The sequence below is a fragment of the Scyliorhinus canicula genome, chromosome 3 (genome assembly GCF_902713615.1).
Source record: "Scyliorhinus canicula chromosome 3, sScyCan1.1, whole genome shotgun sequence".
Classification (NCBI taxonomy): Eukaryota; Metazoa; Chordata; class Chondrichthyes; order Carcharhiniformes; family Scyliorhinidae; genus Scyliorhinus; species Scyliorhinus canicula.
Genome location: NC_052148.1, coordinates 22,169,439 through 22,196,008, shown reverse-complemented (window position 1 = coordinate 22,196,008; position 26,570 = coordinate 22,169,439). Strand labels below are relative to the sequence as shown.

Below are 26,570 nucleotides of genomic sequence, written 5' to 3'. Positions count from 1 at the left end.
CCAGTAAGCTTGATGTAAGTAGTGGGGAAAATTTTAGAATCTATTTTCAAAGACTTTATAGCAGAGCACTTTGAAACCAGTGCCAGGTACGGACAGAGTCAGCATGGATTTATGAAGGATAAACCATGTTTGACATATCTACTGGAATTCTTCGAGGGTGTAACTCGTGGAGTTGATGAGGGGGAGCCAGTGGATATAGTTTATTTGGACTTTGAGAAGGCTTTTGGACAAAATTCCACATAAGAGATGGAAATTTAAAATTAAAGCATATGTGATTAGGGGTAGTTGAGGTGGAAAAAAACTGGTTGTCAGACAGGAAACAAAGAGTAGGAATTAATAGGTCTTTTTCCAAATGGCAGGGAGTGACCAGTGGGATACCACAGCGATCGGTGTTGGGACTCCAGCTGTTCACAATATATTAATGATTTAGATGAGGGAACAAAATGTAATATCTCCAGATTTGCAGATAACACCACGTGGGTGGGAGGGTGAGCTGTGAGGAGGATGCAGAGATGCTTCAGTGTGATTTTGACAAGTTGAGTGAGTGGGCAAATGAATGGCAGATGTGGTATATTTTGGATAAAATTTGGTAGCACAGACAGAAAGGCAGACTATTATCTGAATGACCAGAAATTAGGAGAGGGAAATATGCAACGAGACCCGGGTGTCCTCGTACACCAGTCGCTGAAGGTAAGCAGGCAGGTGCAGCAGGCGATAAAGAAGGCAAATGGTATGTCGGCCTTCATAGCGAGAGGATTTGAATACAGGAGCAGGAATGTCTTGCTGCATTTATACAGGACCTTGGTGAGGCCACACCTGGAATACTGTGTGCAGTTTTGATCTTCTTATCTGAGGAAGGATGTTCTTGATCTCGAGGGAGTGCAGTGAAGGTTTACCAGACTGATTCCTGGGATGGCAGGAGTGATGTATGAGGGGAGATTGAGTTGGTAAGGATTGTATTCGCTGGAGTTTGGAAGAATGAAGAGGTATCTCATAGAAACAAAGAACAAAGAACAGTGCAGAACAGGAACAGGCCCTTCGGCCCTCCAGGTGAAATGAAAATCGCTTATTGTCACGAGTAGGCTTCAAATTAAGTTACTGTGAAAAGCCCCTAGTTGTCACATTCTGGCACCTGTCCGGGGAGGCTGGTACGGGACTCGAACCGTGCTGCTGGCCTGCCTTGGTCTGCTTTCAAAGCCAGCGATTTAGCCCTGTGCTAAACAGCCCCTGTTTGCGCCAACTATGGTACCTGCCTAAACTAAAACCATCTGCACTTACGGAGTCTGTTTCCTTCCATTCCCATCCTGTTCATATATTTGTCTAGATGCCCCTTAAATGCCGCTATCGTACTGGCTCTCACCACCTCCCCAGGCAGCACATTCCATATATTTACCATCCTCTGTGTAAAAACTTGCCTCGCACATCTGTTCTAAACTTTTCCCTACGCACCTTAAACCTATGTCTCCTAGTACTTGATTCTCCTACCCTAGGAAAGAAAAAAATGAAATATGAAAATCGCTTATTGTCACAAGTAGGCTTCAATGAAGTTACTGTGAAAAGCCCCTAGTCGCCACATTCCGGTGCCTGTTCGGGCTATCCACTCTGTCCATGCCACTCATAATCTTGTAGATAACCTATAAAATTCTAACAGGACTCTTGACAGGGTAGATGCAAGAAGGATGTTTCCGATGGTGGGATCTCCAGAACTAGAGGTCACAGTCTGAAGATATGGGGTAGATCACTTAGGACAGAGCTGGGGAGAAATTTCTTCACCCAGAGAGTGATGAGCCTGTGGAATTTGTTACCATGGGAAATAGTTGAAGCCAAAACATTGTATGCTTTCAAGAAACAGTTAGATATAGCACTTAGGGAAAAGGTGATCAAAGGATATGGGGAAAGGTGAGATCAGACTATTGAGTTGGATGATTGACCATGATCATAATGAATGGCGGAGCAGGCTCAAAGGGCATAGTGAGTTCCTACTGCTCCTATTTTCCATGAGCTCAATTCAACTAATTGGGAACAATCAGTGAGCGGGTTTAGCCGCATGTTTCCGGGTGCTTGCAGTGCCGAGAAATACATGGCTATTGAACGCGACTCCCGTTGTATAAAGGGCCTCAGGGGGGAAGGCTCAGCCAAGGCTGCACAAAGCCCCTTTTTGTACACTGGGAAGCTCCACTCGCCGGAACTCCCCAGTGTAGCAAGGGACCAGTGATGCACCATCAATTGGACTCGAGTCGTGAAGAAGTTCCAAATAACAGGCTTTAATATACTAGATGTGTGCACCACCAAACTGCCATCCTGGCAGTGCCCATGCAAGCTATGATGTGGAGATGCCGGCGTTGGACTGGGGTGAGTACAGTAAGAAGTCTTACAACACCAGGTTAAAGTCCAACAGGTTTGTCTCAAACACGAGCTTTCGGAGCACTGCTCCTTCCTCAGGTCTCCTGAGGAGCTGCACTCCGAAAGCTCGTGTTTGAGACAAACCTGGTGGACTTTAACCTGGTGCTGTAAGACTTCGTCCCATGCATGCTAGCAGTGGCACCTGGGCAGTGCCAGGCTGACATCCAGGTGGTACAGCCAGGGTGGCACTGCCAGGGTGCCCAGGTGGTACCAGCAATGCCAGGGCAACACTCTGCCCAAAGGGCATGCAGCTGGGGGCCTCCGATCCCCTGGGAGACCCTCAGAAGTGCAGTTCCGTCTGGTCCCTTTGCTGAGCAGCACTCACATGAGGCCTCTGCGATGAAGGGGATGAATCTCAAAGCCTCAGGTACCTCGGGAATCTCCACATTAGAGTGAGACTAGCTGTCTCATACTAATGTGCACATTTGCCAAATAATGAGCCTGCCCGCAATGGGCCGGTTTTCTCGCAAGATCACATTGGCTCTCGCGAGGTGTTGCGAGCCAGGTAAATCCCGGGTGCGGGATCTCCCGGCTTTTATCGGCCGAGCTGCACCGTGGCGAGTTGCCTTTCAGACTCAGCGTGGCCATTGAATCACACCCTAAGTTTCTTTGGAAGAAAATCATCGTTATATTCTCAGGCATACATATTAGAAATGCTCTTCATCGACTTTTTACTTATAGGGTGTACAATGTGAAAGTCAACAGAAGGGTTTGTGGCAAAAATAAGTCAAGGTAGCTGGATGTTCGTGTACAGAGACAAATAAGACTAAGAGGAGATTGTCTCTGTGGAGTGAAAGCAGATAATAGCCAGCAAAAACAAAAGACAAAAGCCATGAATAGTGAAAGAAAACCAAGGCTGTTATTAGATCAGCTGCAAGGTTAATGGAAAAGAGGATACTGCACACGCACTGTAGTAATGAGAAAAGCTTCTTCACCTACATTAGGAGACAGGGCCATCAAAGACCGAGCCATTGAAAAGGACAGATTAGAAAAACGCCAGGGCGGAGAGATACTAAACAAACATGTTTCATCAGTCTTGACTGGAGAAAGTGTTGGCCAAATGACAGCATGGTGAGGTTGACATTAAAATTGTTATTATTGAAATAGATTAGGATAGCATCTTCGGTGGATGAGAAATTTTAAAATCAATCGAGCTGCCAGCCCAAATGAGAACCTGCCCTCGAAGCTTCGAAGAAACAGGTATCCATGCTCATGAGCCACTTGCCTATGCTGTCCATAGCTTGTTAGAGTGGTGGGCTGCTCCCTGTGGAAGGAAATTAATATTGCTTTAAAATATTAAAGAAGTAACATGCTCAAGGTAGGTAACTATGGGCCCAGGAACTTGACCAGCCAGCAAAGGTTTGTGCGGGCAGAAGTTAGCCTGCAGTTTTGCAAATTATTTCAAGTATTTTCCAATTTCTTTTTGAAGACTACCATAGAATTTACAGTGCAGAAGGAGGCCATTCGGCCCATTGAGTCTGCACTGGCTCTTGGAAAGAGCACCCGACCCAAGGTCAACACCTCCACCCTATCCCCATAACCCAGTAACCCCACCCAACACCAAGGGCAATTTTGGACACTAAGGGCAATTTATCATGGCCAATCCACCTAACCCGCACATCTTTGGACTGTGGGAGGAAACCCACACACACACGGGGAGGACGTGCAGACTCCGCACAGACAGTGACCTGCCGGGAACCGAACCTGGGACCCTGGAGCTGTGAAGCATTTATGCTAACCACCATGCTACCGTGCTGCCCCGTACTTTGACGGGGTGAGATGAAGAATAGAGGAAGGAGGCTCATGTGGAATAAAAACACCAGCTTGTACCAGTTGGAACAAATGGTCTGTTTCTGTGCTTCACATTCTATAGAATAGAATCTTTCCATGAGGAGGCAGCAAGAGTACTCCTCATTTTAAGTCACCTTCAGGACTCAAATAGCCCTGGATCTGAATGCTTTAGATATAAGAGCGATTTGACACTTATTAAATAATAATGGGGATAGATTGTGTTAACCTTGACTAACTGCTTCAAATGCTCAGCTTAGGGATACCAAGGTCAGCCCACCAAACTAGGTTAGATATTAGATGATGTTTCTTCTCCCAGAGAATAATGAACCTCCAGAACAGTTTGCTGACTTGATCACTTGATACACTTTAATCCACTCTGAGAAAAAAATTGGATGTGTTTCCGAGGCAAGGATCAAGTTGCACAAGAAGTTAAGTACAATGTGTTAGGTTATCATATGGGTGTGTGAAATGCAAAGTGCATCAAAACTATTTTGGGACAAGCTTTGTTACTCTTTTCCTCTTCATCGTTTTGTATGTTTGTGTAACAAGTAAAGATTTGTATTTATAGAACATTTTCAATTAACACCACGGGTCTCCAACTGCTTTACGGCCAATGAAGTCCTTTTAAAGTGTAGTCGCTGCTGTAATGTAGAAAACATAGCAGCCGCTTTTGCACGGAGCAACTTCCCACCAACAGCAGTGAGATAATGATCAGATAATCTGTTCTTGTGATGTTGACTGAAGAATAAATGTTGTTCGGGATCCTGGGGATAATTCCTCTGCTCATTTTCAATATAGTGACATTGGTGGTTGTACATTGACAGTGCCTATGTTTGGAAACGGGTAACTCAGTACAGATTGACCTATAGGATCCAGTTGATGTTTAACGTTAGCCAAGATTGGGGCATCTAAATGGAAATTAATCGAGCCCCCTGCTATTGAAATTTCACAAGGCTGCAACAGGTCTCCTGCTACAAGAAACAACTATTTATACCAGGCACTGATAGATATGGGACTGGGACCTTTTCTCTCCTCTTCATAGAATCCCTACAGAGTAGAAGGAGGCCATTCAGCCCATCGAGTTTGCACTGACTCTTTGAAAGAGCATCCTACCTAGGCCCATTCCCTTGCCCTATTCTCATAACCCCACCTAACCGTTGGACACTAAGGGGCAATTTAGCATGGCAAATCCACCTAATTTATGTAAGTCAGACCAACTTGCAACCAATCAGTCCAGGTTAGTGCATCCAAACCAGTTAGGGGCATTCTGGACAAGACAAGTATTTATTTATTTTGCTTTTGGAAGGTTATTGACAGTCCAGTTAGTGATTGTCTGGACCAGGGTGGTGACAATCTAAACCAGGTTAGTTACAATCTAAACCAGGTTAGTTACAACCTGGACCCGAATAGTGACATTATAGACAAGGTAAGTGAAAACCATGGGAGGCTAGTGACAGTTCAGACTGTGTTAGTAACAATCTAGACCAGGTTAGGGACAAGCCTGGCAAGCTTAATGATAATCTTGTTATGGATGCAAAATTTATGAGATTGTTATGTTTTGTGGCTATTTCTTTAATTCCAGGTATACTGCAGGAAATAAAGGGAGTCATGTCACCTGCTTTGAATTCTGCATGACAACCAACCTGGATGGTTTAAGGTTGATGTGGGAATTAGTGGGGTCCAGGCTTACTCACTGGGAAGAAGGTGAAAGATCTCCGTATCTGCAAACAATGGCAACAGCAGCTGTGCTGACTTTCAGTCTCCAGGTTTGGGCAGAAAAAGAGAGAGGGGTCTCACAGAAAGAGGGAAGAGAGTGGGTGTGCGGTCAGCACAGAGCATGTTACGTGTTCTCTGGGCAATGCAGGGGCAGAACACAGAACGTTCCATGTGCTCTGATTAAAGAGACACATCATATGGCAGCCTAACTAATCAGGAGATGGTTCCTGGGACGGCAAGATGGGGAAAGGATTGTCAGAATAGGCCTTATTGCTGTTAGTTTGGACCTGTAAGGGTCTTTCCTGTTACACAGCAGCGAGAATGAGGAATTCAGAAGTTACAACACAGTACACTCTGCCAGCTTTGGACAACAGAACTCAGACTTCTCAGTGCAGAGATACGGGTGGGACTCAGTTCGATTGGTTGGCTGGTGGCATTTGCATTGGCCAAAAGACCATATTCTGCCCAGTAACAAGTGGTGATTGGATCCTGCCTGAGAGGGACTGCACACTGGCCCAGGAGGTCATAACAGACTTCTTCAGAAACTGAAAGAAGCATCTTTTGACAGCCACACAACATTACAACTTGGTGAAATGAGAAGAGGTAACCTGTTGGAAGTTAGGGTGACGTTGGACTGATTTCCTTCAAAAACTAAAATTCTGTGGCTATCAGACAGTTTTAGTTTTAGTATGGGGTTTTCAATTACGTTAAAAGGTTAAATGGGGGCTATATTTCCTGCACTTTCGAGTGTAGGTCGCCCGCTAAATAGTTGACAATGTTTCTTTTGGATTGTTTGTTGCAGTAAAAAACTTGAAATCTTGTTGTGTGCTTCCTTTAAGTTGTTTGCTGGGACGGCAAATGCCTTTTTGAAAGTTATCAGTCTCTACGGAGATTGTAATAATCTACATAGGTTAATGACAGCTGAAACCGGGTTTATGATTGGACCAGTTTAGAAACAATACGGACCAGGTTGGTGAAAACCAGACTAGGTTGGTGACAATCCCAATTGGTTGGTAACAATTCAGACAAGGTTAGTGACAATCCAAACTATGGCCAAGATTGATCTAGCTGATGGGGTGTAAATTAAGTGGTTCTATCAACCCTACCCAAAGTATTTTCCAACACAAACGCATTTTAAGACATGAAAATTAACACAACCCCAGACGGCAACAATAAAAACCGAACTCTATCGCAAATTTCAATGGGAGCTCGTGGTTATGTTTCTTATTTGCCAGTGGCTTTATTTCTGACCTCTCTCCATTCTTGCCATTATGAAAGTACTAATTCTTGCTAACATATACTTTCAAAGATGCAGCCATCCCTCTGGGAGCTCATGAAAGCAATGGACATTCGGAACTCGATTTATACCCGTATTGACAGGTGGGAGAGGGTTGGATTGGCGGTGGTGAGAGAGGGAAGAAAGAACGAATATCGGGCAACCGACCCTATTTCTGTCCCCCTTTTTAATTTTAAAATGCAGAAATTATTCCCCTACAAGGCAGGTGGGGGCCTAATTAACGTACCAAAGCCATTGCTGGATCACATTATGGGTGTAACGACTTAAATGTAACAGTGAGCGAGGCGTAGGCTCGAACTGTTGAGATGCAGCTGCTGACTCTCGAGGTTCTTTTTTGCACTCCTTGTGGTCCAAGAGGACCAGTGATGCTCTCTCCCAGCTCAGCAACAATACCTTCAGCTTCCCCCAGCTCCGATTTCCAGTGTCCATCCAGCTTCCCAATTGTGGTGTTGCCCATGCCCGGGATTGCCCCCTAAGTTCCTTGTGTGGACATTTCTGATGCTCATTTTCTCTTCCGTCCGCTGGCCGTCATCCCATTTGCTGTTTCTGCGAACCCCAACATGGGTGGTGACCCACAATTTGGGGACCACAATGGTTAGCACTGTTGCTTCGCAGCGCCGCGGTTCCAGGTTCAATTCCCGCCTGGGTCACTGTCTGTGCGGAGTCTGCACGTTCTCCCAGTGTCTGCATGGGTTTCCTCCGGGTGCTCCAGTTTCCTCCCACTAGTCCTGGAAAATGTGCTGTTAGATAACTTGGACATTCTGAATTCTCCGTCCCTCTGTGTACCCAAACAGGTGCCGGAATGTGGCGACTGGGGGATTTTCACAGTAACTTCATTGCAGTGTTAATGCATGCCTACTTGTGACAATAATAAAGATTATTGATTATAGACTGATGTGTAGATGAGCAAACTAAATGACATTTCTGGCTCAGAGCGTGCTTTATTAATAAAACTGTTTGAAGACTTCACAAATAAAATAAATTGGCATCAATACAAGAGCTATGAGCATAAAGCTTAAGAGCGAGAACATGAAATGGGAAGTTGCTTCTGTTTAACATTATCATCTATAAAGAGCAATTTAAGCTGATAAATACATTTCTCTGATTGTGTGTTTCAGATACTTGGGAATAACACGTCCTTTGACATACCCAGTGAGACAGAATGGGAGATCAATGGCCAGAATGGTGATCACTGTTTGGCTCCTTTCAGCATCCATCACCCTCCCGCCATTATTCGGTTGGGCCAAAAATGTCACGGTGGATCGGATGTGCCTCATCAGCCAAGACTTTGGCTACACTGTCTACTCCACTGGGGTGGCTTTTTATATCCCCATGACTGTCATGCTGATAATGTATCACAGGATATACAAAGCTGCGAAAATAAGCGCGGAAAAACACAAGTTCCTGAGTATTCCCCGACAGTACGAACAGGACGGAGTCTACAACATGGAGGAGGACATTCGAGCTCACCGAGCCACCAAGAGGTCCAAGGCTGCAGAGGAATGCGCCACCTTGTCTAAGCTCCTCAGGCATGACCGCAAGAACATTTCTATCTTCAAGAGGGAGCAGAAGGCAGCCCGGACATTGGGGATCATTGTTGGGGCCTTCACCTTCTGCTGGCTGCCCTTCTTCCTGCTGTCTGCGGCCCGGCCCTTCATTTGCGGGATTAAATGCAGCTGCATGCCCCTGAGGTTGGAGAGAACGTTGCTCTGGTTGGGTTACACCAATTCTCTCATAAACCCACTCATCTACGCCTTTTTCAACCGGGATCTGAGGACTACTTTCTGGAACCTGCTGCGATGTAAGTACAGAAACATCAACAGGAGGCTCTCAGCTGCCAGCATGCACGAGGCACTCAAGGCCACTGAGCGGCACGACTGTATATTGTAACTTGAAACAGAGAAATTGCACATGTGAATCGAGGAGACAGCCCAGAGGGAGATCGATTTGAAAACTATATCAGAACCCGATTGCCCTCCAGGAGACTTTGCAGAATACTTGATCCCGTAAAGACGCAAACATTTGAGAAATGAAACTGCCAATCTTTTCGTCAGGGATTCAAACACTGCCAGGCATTGTGAAGGCTAGTGCAATATTTTTACTTCAAAGGCTGGCCAAGTGAATGGAGCTGAGGGACGGCGGGGAAAATGCATCCAGTGGCATCCGCAGATATGAAGAGAAGGATAAACAGAACTCCAAGGAGAAAGATTGATAGCAATCCGGAAGGAAATCGCTGAGTTCCAAGTCAGCAATCCGCCAATTGGTTTGGAGGAAGAACGTGAATGCAAAAAAGTGGGATGGTTTTGAAGCGCGGACAAATTATCGAGTAAATTAACTTGTCAAAGAATGCGAGACTGAGCCATGAAGAATGAGTTGGAAGGCAACTGAAATCAGGAGAAGAACATGGATAGCCAACTGTACCATGAAGCTGGTTGTTTTTTTTTTGGTGGACTTTGTAATGTCCTAAAATACTAAACCAGGATGCCTTGTATTTAAAAAAGACGTAAATTTATTTATGAAAAGCGATCAAAACCACAGAAGACAGAGAATAGCCTTATGGACAAATTCATTGAATTCAAAGGTGATAGAGCCTTGGACTAGGGTGTCGTTGAATATTTACTATTGAACAAACTGAAGTTAAAACCAACCTTTGTTTTTGCTATTCCCGGTCAGAATGAAAAGAATGATTCCCAGTATGTCAAGCCAAGTGATATTTTGCTGTGCTTTTCTAATGTTGGGACACAGAAACGTGGGATAACACAGGAGCACGTACACTGTGCTGGCAGATCCTAGCTAAAGCTTTGCTCCACTGTTAATACATTATAAAGCATTAGCAAACATTACATCTGCATGAGCACAGGTTTAGAAACTAATATATACTGCGCCAGAAAGGGAAGGGAAGCATTTAAATCGCACCTTCCACAAACTCAGGATGTCGCGAAGCGCTTTACAAATAATGAAGTACGTTTTTGAAACATAGTTATTGTTGTAATGTAGGAAATGTGGCAGCCAAATTGCAGTGCAAACAGCAATAAGATAAAGATCAGATTTGTTTTTATTACAGTAATGGGGACGAGGGAAGAATATTGGACAGGGCACTTGGGATAATTCCTCTCTTTTTGTTCGAAATAGAGGCTGTGGAGTCTTTTAGGTCAACCTGAGAGGGCAGACCGGAACTTTGGTTTAATGATTCAGATGAAAGATGGCTCTGACAGTGCGGTACTCCCACACTTGCACTGGAAGTGCTCCAGCCTCTGAATTGAGACCTTGAAGCAGGGCAAGGGGCTGGATTTTCTGCTGTTGGGATTCTTCGTTACGCCGGCAGTGCACCCACATCTGGGAATTTCCCGACAGCGTCGCACTGCCCACAATGGGAAACTCCATTGGCCGGCTGGCGGGTGCGGAGAATGCCGATGGGGGTGCGCTGCACCAGAAAACTGCTGCGGTGGGGCGGAGAATCCCACCCAGGAGCTGATACCATATGCTTGATACATCACAAAAGGAAACTGAGCTGGGGGACTGTGAAACATATAGTGAGCAGCTGGCCTTGGTGTCGGAGATCCCTTTAAGGCAGGCCAGGTGTTATAATCCATTGTTTCAAAGACGTGTACTGTTAATTCTCGATTAAAAAAGCAGGATTAAAGTGTTGAACAGCGTACCTTACTGTTCAGTTGGTTTAACCTGAGTTTTTGATATCCCCAAGATTGTCTCTCAGTCGTGCTCCAGAACTTGCTCGTCCCTAGCCAAGCTGTTCCAGTACAGCTACAACACTGGCATCTATCCAGCAATGTGGAAAATTGCCTAGATATGTCCTGTACATGAGAAGCAGGTCAATTCCAACCCAACCAATTACCGACCTATAAGTCTACTCTTGATCATCAGCAAAGTGATGGAAGAAGTCATCAACAGTGCTACCAAGTGGCACTAACTCAGCAATAACCTGATGTTCAGTTTAGGTTATGCAAGGGTCACTCAGCTCCTGACCTTAATACAGCCTTGGTTCGAACATGGACAAAAGAGCTGAATGCCAGAGGTGAGGTGAGAGTGACTGCCTTTGAGATCAAGATAGCGTTTGACCGAATATGGTATCAAGGAGGCCTAGCAAAACTGGAGTCAGTGAGAATCAAGTGGAAAACCCTCCACTGGTTGGAGTCATACCCCAGGGTCCTTGGCAAAACCATGACCAATGACCTTCCATCATAAAGTTAGAAGTGGGGATACTCGCTGATAACTGCATGATGTTCAGTATCGCGCGAATGCTCAGATAATGAAGCAGTCCATGCCTAAATGCAGCAAGACCTGGATAATATCCAGGCTTGGGTTGACAAGTAGCAAATAACCTTTATGCCACATAAGTGCCAGGCAATGACCATCTCTTCTTGACATTCATAGGCAATATCATCGCTTAATACCCCACTACCAACATTCTGGGGATGACCATTGAAATGTTACTCATTTGTTCAAAAGCATGTGTAAGGATAAGCTCAGCAACTACAGGCCAGTCAGTTTAACCTTGTGGTGAAGAAGTTTCCAAAAACATTAATGCAGGACAAAAGTGCCACACAAGTGCCAGGCAATGACCATCTCCTACAAGAGAGGATCTAACCACCGCCCCTTGACATTCAATAGCATTATCATTGCTGAATCCCCCACAATCAACATTCTGGAGGGTTACCATTGATCAGAAACTGAACTGAACCAGCCATATAAATAATTTGACTACCAGGGAAGGTCAAAGCTAGGAATCCTATGGCAAATAACTGCCCTCCTGACTCCCCAAAGCCTGTCCATAATTCAGGACTGTAATGGAATACTCTTCACTTGCCTAGATGAGTGCAGCTCCAACAACACTCAAGAAGCTCCACACAATCCAAGGCAAAGCAGCCTGTTTGATTAATACCTCTTCCACAAACATTCAAACCCTTCACCAATAAACAATGATAGCAGTGTGTCCCATCCACAAGAGGCACTACAGGAACTCACAAGGCGCCTTAGGCAGCACCTTTCAAACCCATGACCATTATCTTGCATCAGGATGTAACCAAACGACTTGGATAACTGTAGAGACATTCTGTTCTTCCGCTAAGTAGGATTATGTGAGGATACTATAGAATCAACAGGCCTTTGCTTTCCCTGTACAGATAGTGAGTTTGCCACCTAAAATAGCCGTTTTGTTAGGAGCTCTCAGTAAAACACCCACAATGTTTTGATGGCCGATGTCGTGTGTTAATTCTTTTTATTTTGGGCAACGTAAAATCTGTTCTTTAGTGAGGAAAGGGGAAGTCCATACCGGGTAAAATGAAGACCTTTGAGTTATTTACAATTACGGTATAGGGGCTGGTTTAGCTCACTGAGTTAAATCGCTGACTTTTAAAGCAGGCCAGCAACACGGTTCGATTCCCATACCAGCCTCCCCGGACAGGTGCTGGAATGTGGCGACTAGGGGCTTTTCACAGTAACTTCATTGAAGCCTACTCGTGACAATAAGCCATTTTCATTTTTTCATTTTTCATATACACTTCCCGGTAGCTCCTACCGGTCTCTTTCTGGTCGGTGCCTTCCTGGCTGACCTTTTACACAATGCTAAATGGAGTTCCCCCGCCCCTCAGCGGGGGAGTTTGTACTTTGCAGGGGAGGTGATCATTCCAACTCCGTAAGTCACGTGTGGGATATTTCCTCTTCCACTCTCCTCACATGGTGATCATACTGCAGCTCCTAACCTCAGCACCAGCATCATCTTCGGTTAACAGTATTCTGCCTATCCTATTGGCAACATTGGACTCTCAGGGTCTTGACATCTTTGGCAACTTTTAGGTTCAGTGAAAGGATAGTTAGCGCTTCCATATACACAGCATTTAGAAGCTTTGAGACAGGAGGAGGTCAATTAGCCTCTTGAGTTCATGACTGATCTATGACTGAACTCGAAATGCCCACCTTTACCCCATATCCCTTCTCACCTTTGCTTAAGAAAAATATATCAATCACAGGTTTAAAATTTATGGATCTAGCATTTATTGCCATTTGTGGAAGAGAGGTGTAAGCTTCTATCACTCTAAGTGTAGAAGTATTTTCTCACTTGACTCTGAAAGGTCAGAGATTCTCCAAATTGCAGAAAACTTTTCTGTCTGCGTACCCTGTCAGTTCCCTTAAAACCATGGAAGCTTCAATCAATTCACCCCAGCATCTACTAAATTTTAAGGAATGCTACCCTTGTTTGTGAAATCTGCCCTTTTAATTTAATCCTTAAAGTCCAGCTTTCATTCCAGTAAATGTATTGCTCCCAATCTAACCTTCTTAAGGCCTGGGCCCCACAACTCCCTCACATCAGTGCTGCAGGGGCTGAATTTGTAGAATGACAGCGACTCGACCCCAACCCTCTCAGAGGGTTGAGAGTTTGGAATTCTCATCCTCCAAAGGTGGTTAGAAGTCTTTGGATATTTTTAAGTATAAGCAAGGAGGTTAAAGGTTATTGGGATGGGTAGGATATGAAGTTGAGGTTAAAAATTAGATCAGCCATGATCTTATTGAATGGTAGAACAAGCCCAAGGGGCCAAGTGGCCTTCTCTTCCAAATTTGTATGTTCAAATGTATGAATAATCCACTGCCTACAAGAACCTATTATCCCTTGAGGTTTTAGTTCTTCTAGCATTGGCGATATAAATTTGCATGTTCCGCCATTGACCATGGCTCACAACCCTAAACATGGAATCCTGACTTGGGCTTGTGGTGACTCTCGAAAGGGCAAGGACGACAAGCCCTGGGAATCTCAAATGACCCTGTTATCCTTGCTTGGTACATCGAATTGCCTATCCTATCACCCCCCTCACCCACAATCAACCCCCTCAGAGCACTGACATTATAGTAACCTAAAGCCAAGCAGTGTGAGCCAAGGTAAGGGAAGTAACACTATTTTGTTATGAGATTGGAATGGAGCCTTGCTCTGGTGTTAATCTGTCATTTGGTATTGCTGCGAAGCAGAAACTGCAGTGACGAAGCCCCTTCCTCTCGCCTGCTGCTCGCCATCCTTTAGACACTCTTTGATGCTGTTGGAAGCCTGATCAAGGAAAGGGATAGGTGACGAACTTTCTAATAATGCTTCTTAGCTCTGGGGATTTAACTTGCAATCTGCTGCATCCATGTAAACCACAGCTTTAAGCAGATTTACCACACTGGTGTAACGGATGGTAAACCGAATGAACAATTACTAACATAATTATACAAACTCATTAGGTTGATTACAGAATGAGCTTTGCCAATAACATATAGGCCAGTTAACTATAACACAGCATTTAAAAATAGCACCTTTTTCTCCTTTAACCCAGCTGCAGTTCCTTTCAATGTATTTCCCATATTATGGAGCCATGCAGGAGGCCATCTGTACCGGTGCAGGTTCTCTGAAAGATCTATCTAATTAGTTCCAGTCCTTTCTTCATCGCCCTTCAAATTTTTCACTTGAAAGTAGAAATCCAATTCCCTTCCTAAAGTATTATCAAACCTGCTTCCACCACCTTTGAGATCGGAACAACTCATCGAGTTAAAATATTTTCCCCCTCGGATTTTTCACCAATTATCTTAAATCTGACTCGTTGGGTTACTGACCATCCTGCCAGCGGAAATAGTTTCTCTATTAAACCACCGCCACCCCACCCCACCCATCCCCGCCCTCCTCACCCGCCCCGCCATTATTTAGAATGACTCTCTTCAATGTTCCTTCAAACCTTTTGAAAATCCCAAGGCAGAGAAGACATAGTCAAAAATCGAAAAGGGCGACAGTACATGGTACAGTAACTGAGGGGAGCTCGGTGAATAGACCCAGTAATACTAAAAGGAATAAAACTGGAGATGTTAAGATTCAAAACAGAGGTAAAAAAACCAACATAAGTGTACTTTACCTGAATGCTTTTAGTATTCGGAATAAAGTAAATGAGTTGATGGCACAAATCATCGTAAATGACTATGATTTAGTGGCCATTACTGGAACATGATTAAAGGATGGTCACGACTGGGAGTTACTATCCGAGGGTATCAAACTATTCGGAAGGACAGAGTGGATGGTAAGGGAGGTGGTGTTGCTCTGTTATTTAAGGATAACATCCGGGTAATAGTAAGGGATGACATCGGTGCTATGGAGGATAAGGGTGAATCCATTTGGGTGGAAATCAGGAATAGTAGGCGAAAAAGTCACTGATAGGAGTAGTCTATCGGCCACCAAATATTAACGTTATGGTGGGGCAGGCAATAAACAAAGAAATAACTGATGTATGTAGAAATGGTACAGCAGTTATCATGGGGGATTTTAATCTCCATGTCGATTGGTTTAACCAGGTCGGTCAAGGCAACCTTGAGGAGGAGTTTATAGAATGTATCCCCGATAGTTTCCTAGAACAGTATGTAATGGAACCTATGAGGGAACAAGCGGTCCTAGCTCTTGTCCTGTGTAATGAGAAAGGATTGATTCATGATCTCATAGTTAGGGATCCTCTCGGAAGGAGCGATCACAATATGGTGGAATTTAAAATACAGATGGAGGGTGAGAAAGTAAAATCAAATACTAGTGTTTTGTGTTTAAACAAAGGAGATTACAATGGGATGAGAGAAGAACTAGCTAAGGTAGACTGGGAGCAAAGACTTTATGGTGGAACAGTTGAGGAACAGTGGAGAACCTTCCAAGCGATTTTTCACAGTGCTCAGCAAAGGTTTATACCAACAAAAAGGAAGGACGGTAGAAAGAGAGAAAATCGACCGTGGATATCTAAGGAAATAAGGGAGAGTATCAAATTGAAGGAAAAAGCATATAAAGTGGCAAAGATTGCTGGGAGACTAGAGGACTGGGAAATCTTTAGGGGGCAACAGAAAGCTACTAAAAAAAGCTATAAAGAAGAGTGAGATTGAGTATGAGAGTAAACTTGCTCAGAATATAAAAACAGACAGTAAAAGTTTTTACAAATATATAAAACAAAAAAGAGTGGCTAAGGTAAATATTGGTCCTTTAGAGGATGAAAAGGGAGTTTTAATAATGGGAGATGAGGAAATGGCTGAGGAACAGAACAGGTTTTTTGGGTCAGTCTTCACAGTGGAAGACACAAATAAAATGCCAGCGACTGATAGAAATGAGGCTATGGCAGGTGAGGACCTTGAGAGGATTGTTATCACTAAGGAGGTAGTGATGGGCAAGCTAATGGGGCTAAAGATAGACAAGACTCCTGGCCCTGATGGAATGCACCCCAGAGTGCTAAAAGAGATGGCTAGGGAAATTGCAGATGCACTAATGATGATTTACCAAAATTCACTAGACTCTGGGGTGGTCCCGGTGGATTGGAAATTAGCAAACGTGACACCACTGTTTAAAAAAGGAGGTAGGCAGTGAGCAGGAAATTATAGGCCAGTGAACTTAACTTCGGTAGTAGGGAAGATGCTGGAATCGATCATCAAGGAAGAAATAGCGAGGCATCTGGATAGAAATTGCCCCATTGGGCAGACGCAGCATGGGTTCATAAAGGGCAGGTCATGCCTAACTAATTTAGTGGAATTTTTTGAGGACATTACCAGTGCAGTTCTGGATTTCCAGAAAGCCTTTGACAAGGTGCCACACAAAAGGTTGCTGCATCAGATAAAGATGCATGGCATTAAGGGTAAAGTAGTAGCATGGATAGAGGATTGGTTAATTAATAGAAAGCAAAGAGTGGGGATTAAGGGGTGTTTCTCTGGTTGGCAATCAGTAGCTAGTGGTGTCCCTCAGGAATCCGTGTTGGGTCCACAATTGTTCACAATTTACATAGATGATTTGGAGTTGGGGACCAAGGGCAATGTGTCCAAGTTTGCAGATGACACTAAGATGAGTGGTAAAGCAAAAAGTGCAGAGGATACTGGAAGCCTGCAGAGGGATTTGGATAGGTTAAGTGAATGGGCTAGGGTCTGGCAGATGGAATACAATGTTGACAAATGTGAAGTTATTCATTTTGGTAGGAATAACAGCAAACGGGATTATTATTTAAACGATAAAATATTAAAGCATGCCGCTGTGCAGAGAGACCTGGGTGTGCTAGTGCATGAGTCACAGAAAGTTGGTTTACAGGTGCAACAGGTGATTAAGAAGGCAAATTGAATTTTGTCCTTCATTGCTAGAGGGATGGAGTTTAAGACTAGGGAGGTTATGTTGCAATTGTATAAGGTGTTAGTGAGGCCACACCTGGAGTATTGTGTTCAGTTTTGGTCTCCTTACTTGAGAAAGGACATACTGGCACTGGAGGGTGTGCAGAGGAGATTCACTAGGTTAATCCCAGAGCTGAAGGGGTTGGATTATGAGGAGAGGTTGAGTAGACTGGGACTGTACTCATTGGAATTTAGAAGGATGAGGGGGGATCTTATAGAAACATTTAAAATTATGAAGGGAATAGATAGGATAGATGCGGGCAGGTTGTTTCCACTGGCGGGTGAAAGCAGAACTAGGGGACATAGCCTCAAAATAAGGGGAAGTAGATTTAGGACTGAGTTTAGGAGGAACTTCTTCACCCAAAGGGTTGTGAATCTATGGAATTCCTTGCCCAGTGAAGCAGTTGAGGCTCCTTCATTACATGTTTTTAAGGTAAAGATAGATACTTTTTTGATGAATAAAGGGATTAAGGGTTATGGTGTTCGGGCCGGAAAGTGGAGCTGAGTCCACAAAGGATCAGCCATGATCTCATTGAATGGCGGAGCAGGCTCGAGGGGCCAGATGGCCTACTCCTGTTCCTAGTTCTTATGTTCTTATGTTCTTAAGATAACCAAAACTCCTCATCCTTCTGATAGATCTCCTCAGCAAATCCTTTTAAAACTTTTTTTTTTCGAGTACCCAATTAATGTTTTCCAATTAAGGGGCAATTTAGAGTAGCCAATTCACCTACCCTGCACATCTTTTGGGTTGTGGGGGCGAAACCCACGCATACACGGGGAGAATGTGCAAACTCCACACAGACAGTGACCCAGAGCCGGGATCGAACATGGGATCTCGGCACCGTGAGACAACACTGCTAACCACTGCACCACCGTGCTGCCCACCTCTGCAAATTCTTGACATCCTTCCCAAAGTGTGATGTCCAGAGGTGGCCAGACGACTCCAAATGACCTCCCCTTTCTCAAAAAACTTGCATCCAAGCTTATGTAAGCAGGAGCCGAAGACACTACCCATCATCACCAACTTTCTCCCAGCTCCATTTGAATGAAATGGGCCAGTAACATGTGGCGTTGAACTCCACGTCCATGATTGAGGGTCCTCACCTAAACCAGGCAGGTGACAGCAAGTGTTAAAGGTTGAAACCCTTGCTGGTGAAATTTTAACTGGTTAGTAGTTTGCTTCAATAATGTAGCCAGAGTCAAAAATATTGCCATCACTGAATCCCCCACTCTCAACATTCTAGGGGTCACCATCGATCAGAAACTGAACTGGACTAGCCATATAAATACTGTGGCTACAACAGGTCAGAAGCTGGGGATTCTGCAGAGAGCTAACTGAGCTCCTAAAACCCAAAGCCTGCCCCCAACCTACAAGGCACAAGTCAGGAGTGTAATAGAATACTCTCCACTTGCCTGGATGATTGTAGCTCCAACAACACTCAAGAAGCTCAGCATAACCCAGGCAAAGCAGCCCGCTTGATTATAATATAGTAATAATATAATTATCGCTTATTGTTATAAGTAGGTTTCAATGAAGTTACTGTGAAAAGCCCCTAGTCGCCACATTCTAGCACCTGTTTAGGGAGGCCGATACAGGAATTGAACCCGCTCTGCTGCCTTGTTCTGCATGGAAAGCCCGCTGTTTAGTCCACTGTGCTAAACCAGCCATGGCACCCCACCCACATTCACCCCTTCCACCACCGACAGACAGAGGCAGCTGTGTGTGCCATTTACAAGATGCACTGTAGCGACTAACCAAGGCTCCTTTGGCAGCACCTTCCAAACCCATGACCTCTACCACCGAGACGGACAAGGGCAGCAGGTGTTTGGGAACCTCACCACCTGCAAGTTCCCCTCCAAGCCACTCACCCATCCTGATTCGGAAATGTGTCGCCGTTCCTTCACTGTCGCTGAATCAAAATCCTGGAACTTCTTCCCTAACAGCACTCCGGGTGTACCTACACCAGATAGACTGTAACTGTTCAAGAAAACGGCTGCCACCACCTCATCAAGGACAATTAGAGATGGTAAATAAGTGCTGGCCTGGCCAACGATGCCAACATCACATAAAATATTTTTTTAAAAAAGAAACAATCCCCAGCGAAACATTTCCCTTTTCATTCTGCTGAAATCCTCAGGCCTTTTCAGTTCTGGTCAGAGTGTCATGGCTGATTTTTGCTTCTACATGTTTGACAACTGCATTGCAGTGTTAATGTAAGCCTACTTGTGCCAATAAAGATTATTATGATTGTTATAATGTCCGTACATACAGCTGCACCCTTTGTGCGGCATGGTGGCACAGTGGTTCGCACTGCTGCCTCACAGCTACAGGGTCCCGAGTTCAATTCCAAGCTTGGGTGACAGTGTGGAGTTTGCGCATTCTAACCTGTCTGCGTGGGTTTCCTCTGGGTGCTCTGGTTTCCTCCCACAGTCCAAAGATATGTAGGTTAGGCGGATTGGCCACACTAAATTGCCCCTTAATATCCAAAAGGTTAGGTGGGGTTACTGGGTTTTGAGGCTAGGGTGGATGCGGGGTCTTTCCAAGGGCCGGTGCAGACTCGATGGGTCAAATGGCATCCTTCTGCACTTTAAATTCTATGATTCTCAAAGGTAATAACAAAGGCAATAACACTGAGTTGGAGGACTCACCATGTAGGGAAGACTGGATGTAAGTCTCTGCTATCTATGTAACAGTGTGGGATAGATAGTGTGCTTTCCAAATCACCCTGGAAATCTATAGGCCTTGAGATTACATCCTGGAAGACTAATTTATGAATACTTCACCTATTTATTTGAACATTTCTGGAAAAACAGACATGTGGTAGAAGGTTTTTGACTCACCAAGGCAAACACGGGGATACCAAATTTCAAACTGTTATGGGCCAGGGTTTAGAGAACCCCTACATGTATCATGGGGTTCACCTGACCCACACCTTTTACTAGATTGTGGTATGGAGAGCACATGGCCCACTCTACAGATGTGGTACAGCAGAAATGAAAAATTATTTTTTAAAGCAAAACAATGTTTATTCTATGAACTCAAGTTAACCTTTTAAAACATACAGTGAACATCTCAGCAACCATTAATTCAAATACAACTCCCAAAGACTACAGCACTAAGTAATCCTTTAAGCTTTCCTTTTAACATCCATAAGACTTAAAAACACCTTTTTACAGAAAGACATCAGGTTTAACTTCACTACTGAGAACAGTTACCACGTTGAAATCATCAAATGGACACTCATAAGCTTGCAGAGATTCACACACATCCTGCTGTGATTGCAGCTTCTCCAAAACTAAAATGAAACCAAACCCACCCTGCAGCAAAAAGCCTAAAGTGAAAGTAAAAAGCTGGCAGACAGCCCAGCTCCACCCACTCTCTGACATCACTGCAGTAATAAACACCCATTTCTTAAAGGTACACTCACTACAATTATTCTATAAAAACACCCATTTCCTAAAGGTACTCTCACATGACAAACAGCAACAATTTATTCTACAGGAGAAAATATTTACTTGAAACTCCCCTCCATACTGTCTAGTGGAGATATTAAATGGCAAAACATTTCTTTAGACACAACAGAGAGAGAAGAATTTCAAAATATGTTTAAGGTTTTATATGCCAGGAATCCTGTCTTAGTTTCCTGGCCTCTATTTCTAACAACAAAAATAAAGATAGTCGCTGTTTGAATGTTTGGTTAAAATAGATGGCTGGCCAACATTTATGACTACAGGGTATGTTGCACTCTATGTACTGTTGACTAAAGGTTGCCTGTGACAGCATCTTCTGCAGCTGAAATAAATTACATCTCATGCTTAAACCTGCAAAATTCCCTGGTATTCTGTCAAAAAAGTCAGTGCCGAAATGAAAAGGTTTATATGATTATGGTGGTTGATCATTGAACATAGTCAATGCTGAGATGGGTAGATTTATGGACTCCAGGGAAATTAAGGGATATGGGTCCCTTGGACAATTTGCCAACCTGAAAATGATCCATTTATCCTGACTCTGTTTCCTGTTCGTTATCCAATGCTCCATCCATCCCTCCATCCATGCTAATATACCCCCCAACACCATGAGCTCACATCACGCATGGTGATGTTTTGTGTGGCACCTTATCAAACCACTACTGAAAATGCTAATGCACTTGTTATGACACCCTGGGCTAGGGCAAGGTCAATTTCAGCCTCCTCCCTCCCCCCTTGAACAGATTCACAATTCAATTCAATTAGGGGCTGTTTAGCTCACAGGGCTAATCGCTGGCTTTGAAAGCAGACCAAAGCAAGCCAGCAGCACGGTTCGATTCCCGTACCAGCCTCCCCGAACAGGCACCGGAATGTGGCGACTAGGGGCTTTTCACAGTAACTTCATTTGAAGCCAGCTCGTGACAATAAGTGATTTTCATTTCATTTCATTATTCAATAGTTTTGAGATAAATACCCAAAGTCTTTGGCCCCTGGCTGTCCAATAATTTCAGTCACCAGATTTGTAAATTTAAACACAATGGGCGGGGTTCGCCATTTCTGAGACTAAAGTGCTAATGCCAACGCAGAATTTGTGGACTTTCACGACAGCAAAACTGGTGCCGAATGCAGTGACCTTGGAGGGGGCTAGCACTGGTGTCATGTGGAACACAATCGATTCCAATGAATGCTCCATCATTCAAATAGGGCTGATATGTTTCTCATTCCCATTCTCCTGCCGTCTCCCCATAACCCCTGATCCCCTTATTAATCAAGAACCAATCTATCGCTGTCTTAAAGACACTCAGTGATTTGGCTTCCACAGCCTTCTGCAGCAAAAAGTTCCATAGATTCACCACCATCTGGCTGAATAGAATTCCTCCTCATCTCAGTTTTAAAGGATAATTTCTTTAATCTGAGGCTGTGACCTCGGGTTTTAGTTTTTCCCACGAGAATGTCCATTCTATCTAGCCCTCTCGGTATCCTGTAAGTTTCAATAAGATCCCTCCTTATCCTTCGAAACTCCAGCGAGTACAGACCCAGAGTCCTCAACCGTTCCTCATACGACAAGTTCTTTATTCCAGGGATCATTCTTGTGAACCTCCTCTGGACTCTCTCCAAGACCAACACCCTTCCTTCGATCCGGGGGCCAAAACTGCTCACAATATTCCAAATGGAGTCTGACCAGAGCCTTATACAGCATCAGAAATACATTCCAGCTCTTGTATTCTAGCCCTCTCAACATGGATATAGATATAGAGAAATACAGCACAGAACAGGCCCTTCGGCCCACGATGTTGTGCCGAACTTTTGTCCTAGGTTAGTCATAGAATTTTGGACACTAAGGGCAATTTATCATGGCCAATCCACCCAACCTGCACATCTTTGGACTGTGGGAGGAAACCGGAGCACCCGGAGGAAACCCACGCACACACGGGGACGATGTGCAGACTCCACACAGACAGTGACCTAAGTCGAAATCGAACTTAGGACCCTGGAGCTGTGAAGAAATTGTGCTATCCACAATGCTACCGTGCTGCCCTTAAAACATGAATGCTAACATTGCATTTGCCTTCTTAATTGACAACCGAACTGTCGGTCAACTTTAAGGGAATCTTAAAATCGGACCCCTGAGTCCCTTTGTGCTTCTGATTTACGAAGCCTTTTCCCATTTAGAAAATAGTCTATGCCTCTCTTCTTGGGCGAAATTCTCCGACCCCCCGCAGGGTCGGAGAATCGCCCGGGGCCGCCGAAAATCCCGCTCCCGCCATGGCAGAAATTCTCCGCCACCAGGGAATTGGCGGGGGCGGGAAACACCACCCGCCGATCGGCGAGCCCCCTGCGGCGATTCTCCGGCCCGCGATGGGCCGAAGTCCCGCCGCTGGGAGGCCTCTCCCGCCGCTGTGGTTTGAACCACCTCTGGTGGCGGCAGGATTGGCGGCACGAGTGGGCCCCCGGGGTCCTGGGGGGCGCGGTGCGATCGGACCCCGGGGGGTGCCCCCACGGTGGCCAGGCCCATGATCGGGGCCCACCGGTCGGCCGGCGGGCCAGTGCCGTGGGGGCACTCTTTTTCTTTCGCCGCCGCCACGGCCTCCACCATGGCAGAGGCGGAAGAGAATCCCCCAGCGCGCATGCGCTGTTGGTGACGTCAGCGGCAGCTGACGCACTGGCGCATGCGCGAACCGGCGAAGGCCTTTCGGCCAGCCCTGGCACCGGGCGGCGGGCGTCAAAGGCTGCTGGAGCCGGTTTGGGCGGCAGTCGGTGTGGTGCCAACCGCTCCGGCACGGGCCTAGCCCCTCAATGTGAGGGCTTGGCCCTAAAGGTGCGGAATTGTCCGCACCTTTGGGGAGGCCCGACGCCGGAGTGGTTGGCACCACTGCGCTACGCCGGGACCCCCCGACCCGCTGGGTAGGGTAGAATCCCGCCCCATACTACCAAAGTGCATAACCTCACACTTTCCACATTGTATTCCATGTGCTACTACCTCTAGCCTGTCTAAGTCCTTCAGCAGCCCCCCTACTTCCTCAAAACTACCTGTCCCTCTGTCGACCTTTGCATTATCTGCAAATTTAGCAACAGTGCCTTCAGTTCCTTCTTCCAGATCATTAGTGTATATTGTCAAAAGTTGTTGTCCCAACACAGACCCCTGAGGCACACCTCTAGTCACTGGCTGCTATCCTGAAAAAGACCCCTTTATTCCCACTCTCTGCCTTCTGCCAGTCAGCCGATCCTCTATTCATGCCAGTATCTTACCCTTAATACAATGGGCTCTTAACTTATTTAACAGCCTTCTACACAACACCTTGTCAAAGGCCTTCTGGAAATCTAAATAGATCACGTCCACTGGTTCTCCTTTGTCTAACTTCCTTGTTACCTCCTCAAAGAGCTCTAACAGATTTTTCAGACATGACCTCCCTTTGACGAAGCCTTGCTTGCTCATTCCTATTTTACCATGCACTTCCAAGTACTTTGTGATCTCATCTTTAATAACAGACTCTAAAATCTTACCAATGACCAAAGTCAGGCTAGCCTGCCTATAATTTCCATCTTCTGCCACCCTCTCTTCTTATACAAGGGTATTACATTAACCATTTTCCAGTCCTCTGGGACACTCCCTGCCTCCAGTGATTCCTGAAGTATCACCACCAATGCCTCCACAAACTCCTCAGCTATCTCCATTGGAAACCGGGGGTGACATTCATCTGGTCCAGGTGAGGTATCCACCTTCAAACCTTTCAGTTTCCCCGGAACTTTCTGATGGCCACTACACTCACCTCTGCCCCCGCGAAGACAGATACAAAGTAGCTATTCAGTTCCTCTGCAATTTCTTTGCTTCCTATTTTTCCAGCCTCAACTTTTCCTATCTTCTTTTATATTACTAGCTAGCTTGCACACATATTTCATCTTCTCCCCCCCCCCCCCCCCCCCCCCCCCCCCCCCATTGCTTTTTTAGTTGTCCTCTGCTCGCTTTTAAAGGCTTCCCAATCCTCTGGCATCCCACTGATCATCCTTCTCCGTGTATGCTTTTTCTTTTGCTTTTATGCTGTCCTTGACCTTCCTCGTCAGCCATGGATGCCTTGTCCTGCCCTTAGCACGTTTTCTCCTCCCTGGGATGAAGTTCTGTTGTGCCTCCCAAATAACCCCTAAAAACTCCTGCCATTGCTGTTCCACTGTCTTCCCTGCTCGGCTCCTTTTCCAATCAACTCTGGCCGGCTCCTCCTTCATGTCTTTGTCATTACCTTTATTCAATTGTGAAACCGTAACATCTGATAGCAGCTTCTTCCTTTCAACTGCTGGGTAAATTCTATCCTATTGTGGTCACTGCTCTCGCAGGGTTCCTTCATCTTAAGTTCCTTAATCAAGTCTGCCTCATTACACATCACCAAATCCAGAATTGCTTGTTTCCTAGTGGGCTCTACCACAAGCCACTCCAAAAAAAACCATCTCTTAAAATTTCCACAAATTCTTTTTCTTGGGATCTTTCTTTTTCCTCTCTCTTGAATTCCAACCTTCTCATTTCAATCTCCATTTCTTTCCCTTTTTGCTGCATCTCCATTTTTTTCCTATTCTTTTTCATTTCCTCACGTGTTCAAACTGCAACCAAATGCTTTCCAGCTCAATTTCCCCACCAGAAAATGCCCTCGATCCTGGACTACTTTGTGGGCTCTCCTGCATTTCTAGCATCTCTGTCAAATTTACCCGTGAGCAACCATTTCTGTTATCTCTACCTTCCTCACTTTAGCTGGTCCTTCTGTTTTCAATTCACCTAAGAATTCTACGAGCTTGACTTTTCGAAGAAATAGCTGACGTCTTTCGCCCTTGTCTGCCAATAATTACAGTCACCAGGTTTGTAAGTTGAAACACAATTACTTTTTATTCCGAACAAAACTATAATGAAAATGCAGCAAATACAACTGGTAAAATATTATCCAATTCCTAATCACCCATTTAACTTGCTCCCATCATCTACACACACAAAACAGACAATGACAGAGGGGAAGAGAGGAGTGAAAATAATTAGTAAAAGCAAAAGAGTCTTTAAGCAGACCTTCCTACAAAGTAAGCTTTCAGATCGATTGTCGGGATTCTCCAATCCCCAGGGGGCGGTGCGAATGCCGCCCCGCAACCCCGAACTCGGCTGCCGTATTTTCCGGCGCTGTTTTTCGGGCGGGGGTGGGGTTCATGCTATGTCGGTCGGGGGCCATTGGCAGGGGCTGACCGGCAATTCTCTGGGCCCCGATGGGCCAAGTGGCTGTCCGTTTTTGGCCAGTCCTGCCGGCGTGGGTTACGTATGGTCCCACACAGCAGGACCTGGCAGGTAAGCCAGCTGGGGTGGTCCTCGGGGGGGTGCGGAGGTGGATCCAACTCTAGGAGGGGGGCACACAGTGGCTTGGTGTGATCAGGGCCCACTGATCTGCGGGTGGGCCTTTGCCGTGGGGGCACTCCTTCCTTCCGCGCTGGTACCTGTAGGGGTCCTCCATGGCCGCTGCACAGAAGAGAACCCCACCGGGCATGTGGCAAAACATGCCAGCGGTTCTGCACATGAGCAAGATCACGCCGGCCCTTTGGCGCATGCGCAAACTCGCACAGTCCCTTTGGTGCCGGCTGGAGTGGTGCCAACCCCTCTGGCGTCTACCTAGCTCCTGAGACTGGTGAGGATTCCTCACCTTGGGGGCCCATTGACACGGGAGCCATTGGTGCCAGTTTTCCCGCCGGTGTGGGGACTGAGTCCTCGGAAAGGAGAATC

The 26,570-nt window shown here is 45.5% G+C and overlaps 1 protein-coding gene across 1 annotated transcript in view; it reads left to right on the top strand.

The window, feature by feature from the left end:
- Nucleotides 1–11,869, top strand: part of LOC119963855 (5-hydroxytryptamine receptor 7-like) — a 49,884-nt gene extending 38,015 nt beyond the window's left edge. Inside the window, exon 2 of the mRNA XM_038793209.1 lies at nucleotides 8,326–11,869. Within this exon, the coding sequence (XP_038649137.1) occupies nucleotides 8,326–9,097 (772 nt within the window). The 3' untranslated portion in view covers nucleotides 9,098–11,869. The remainder of the gene's footprint in view (nucleotides 1–8,325) is intronic.
- Nucleotides 11,870–26,570: the final 14,701 nt, after the last annotated feature.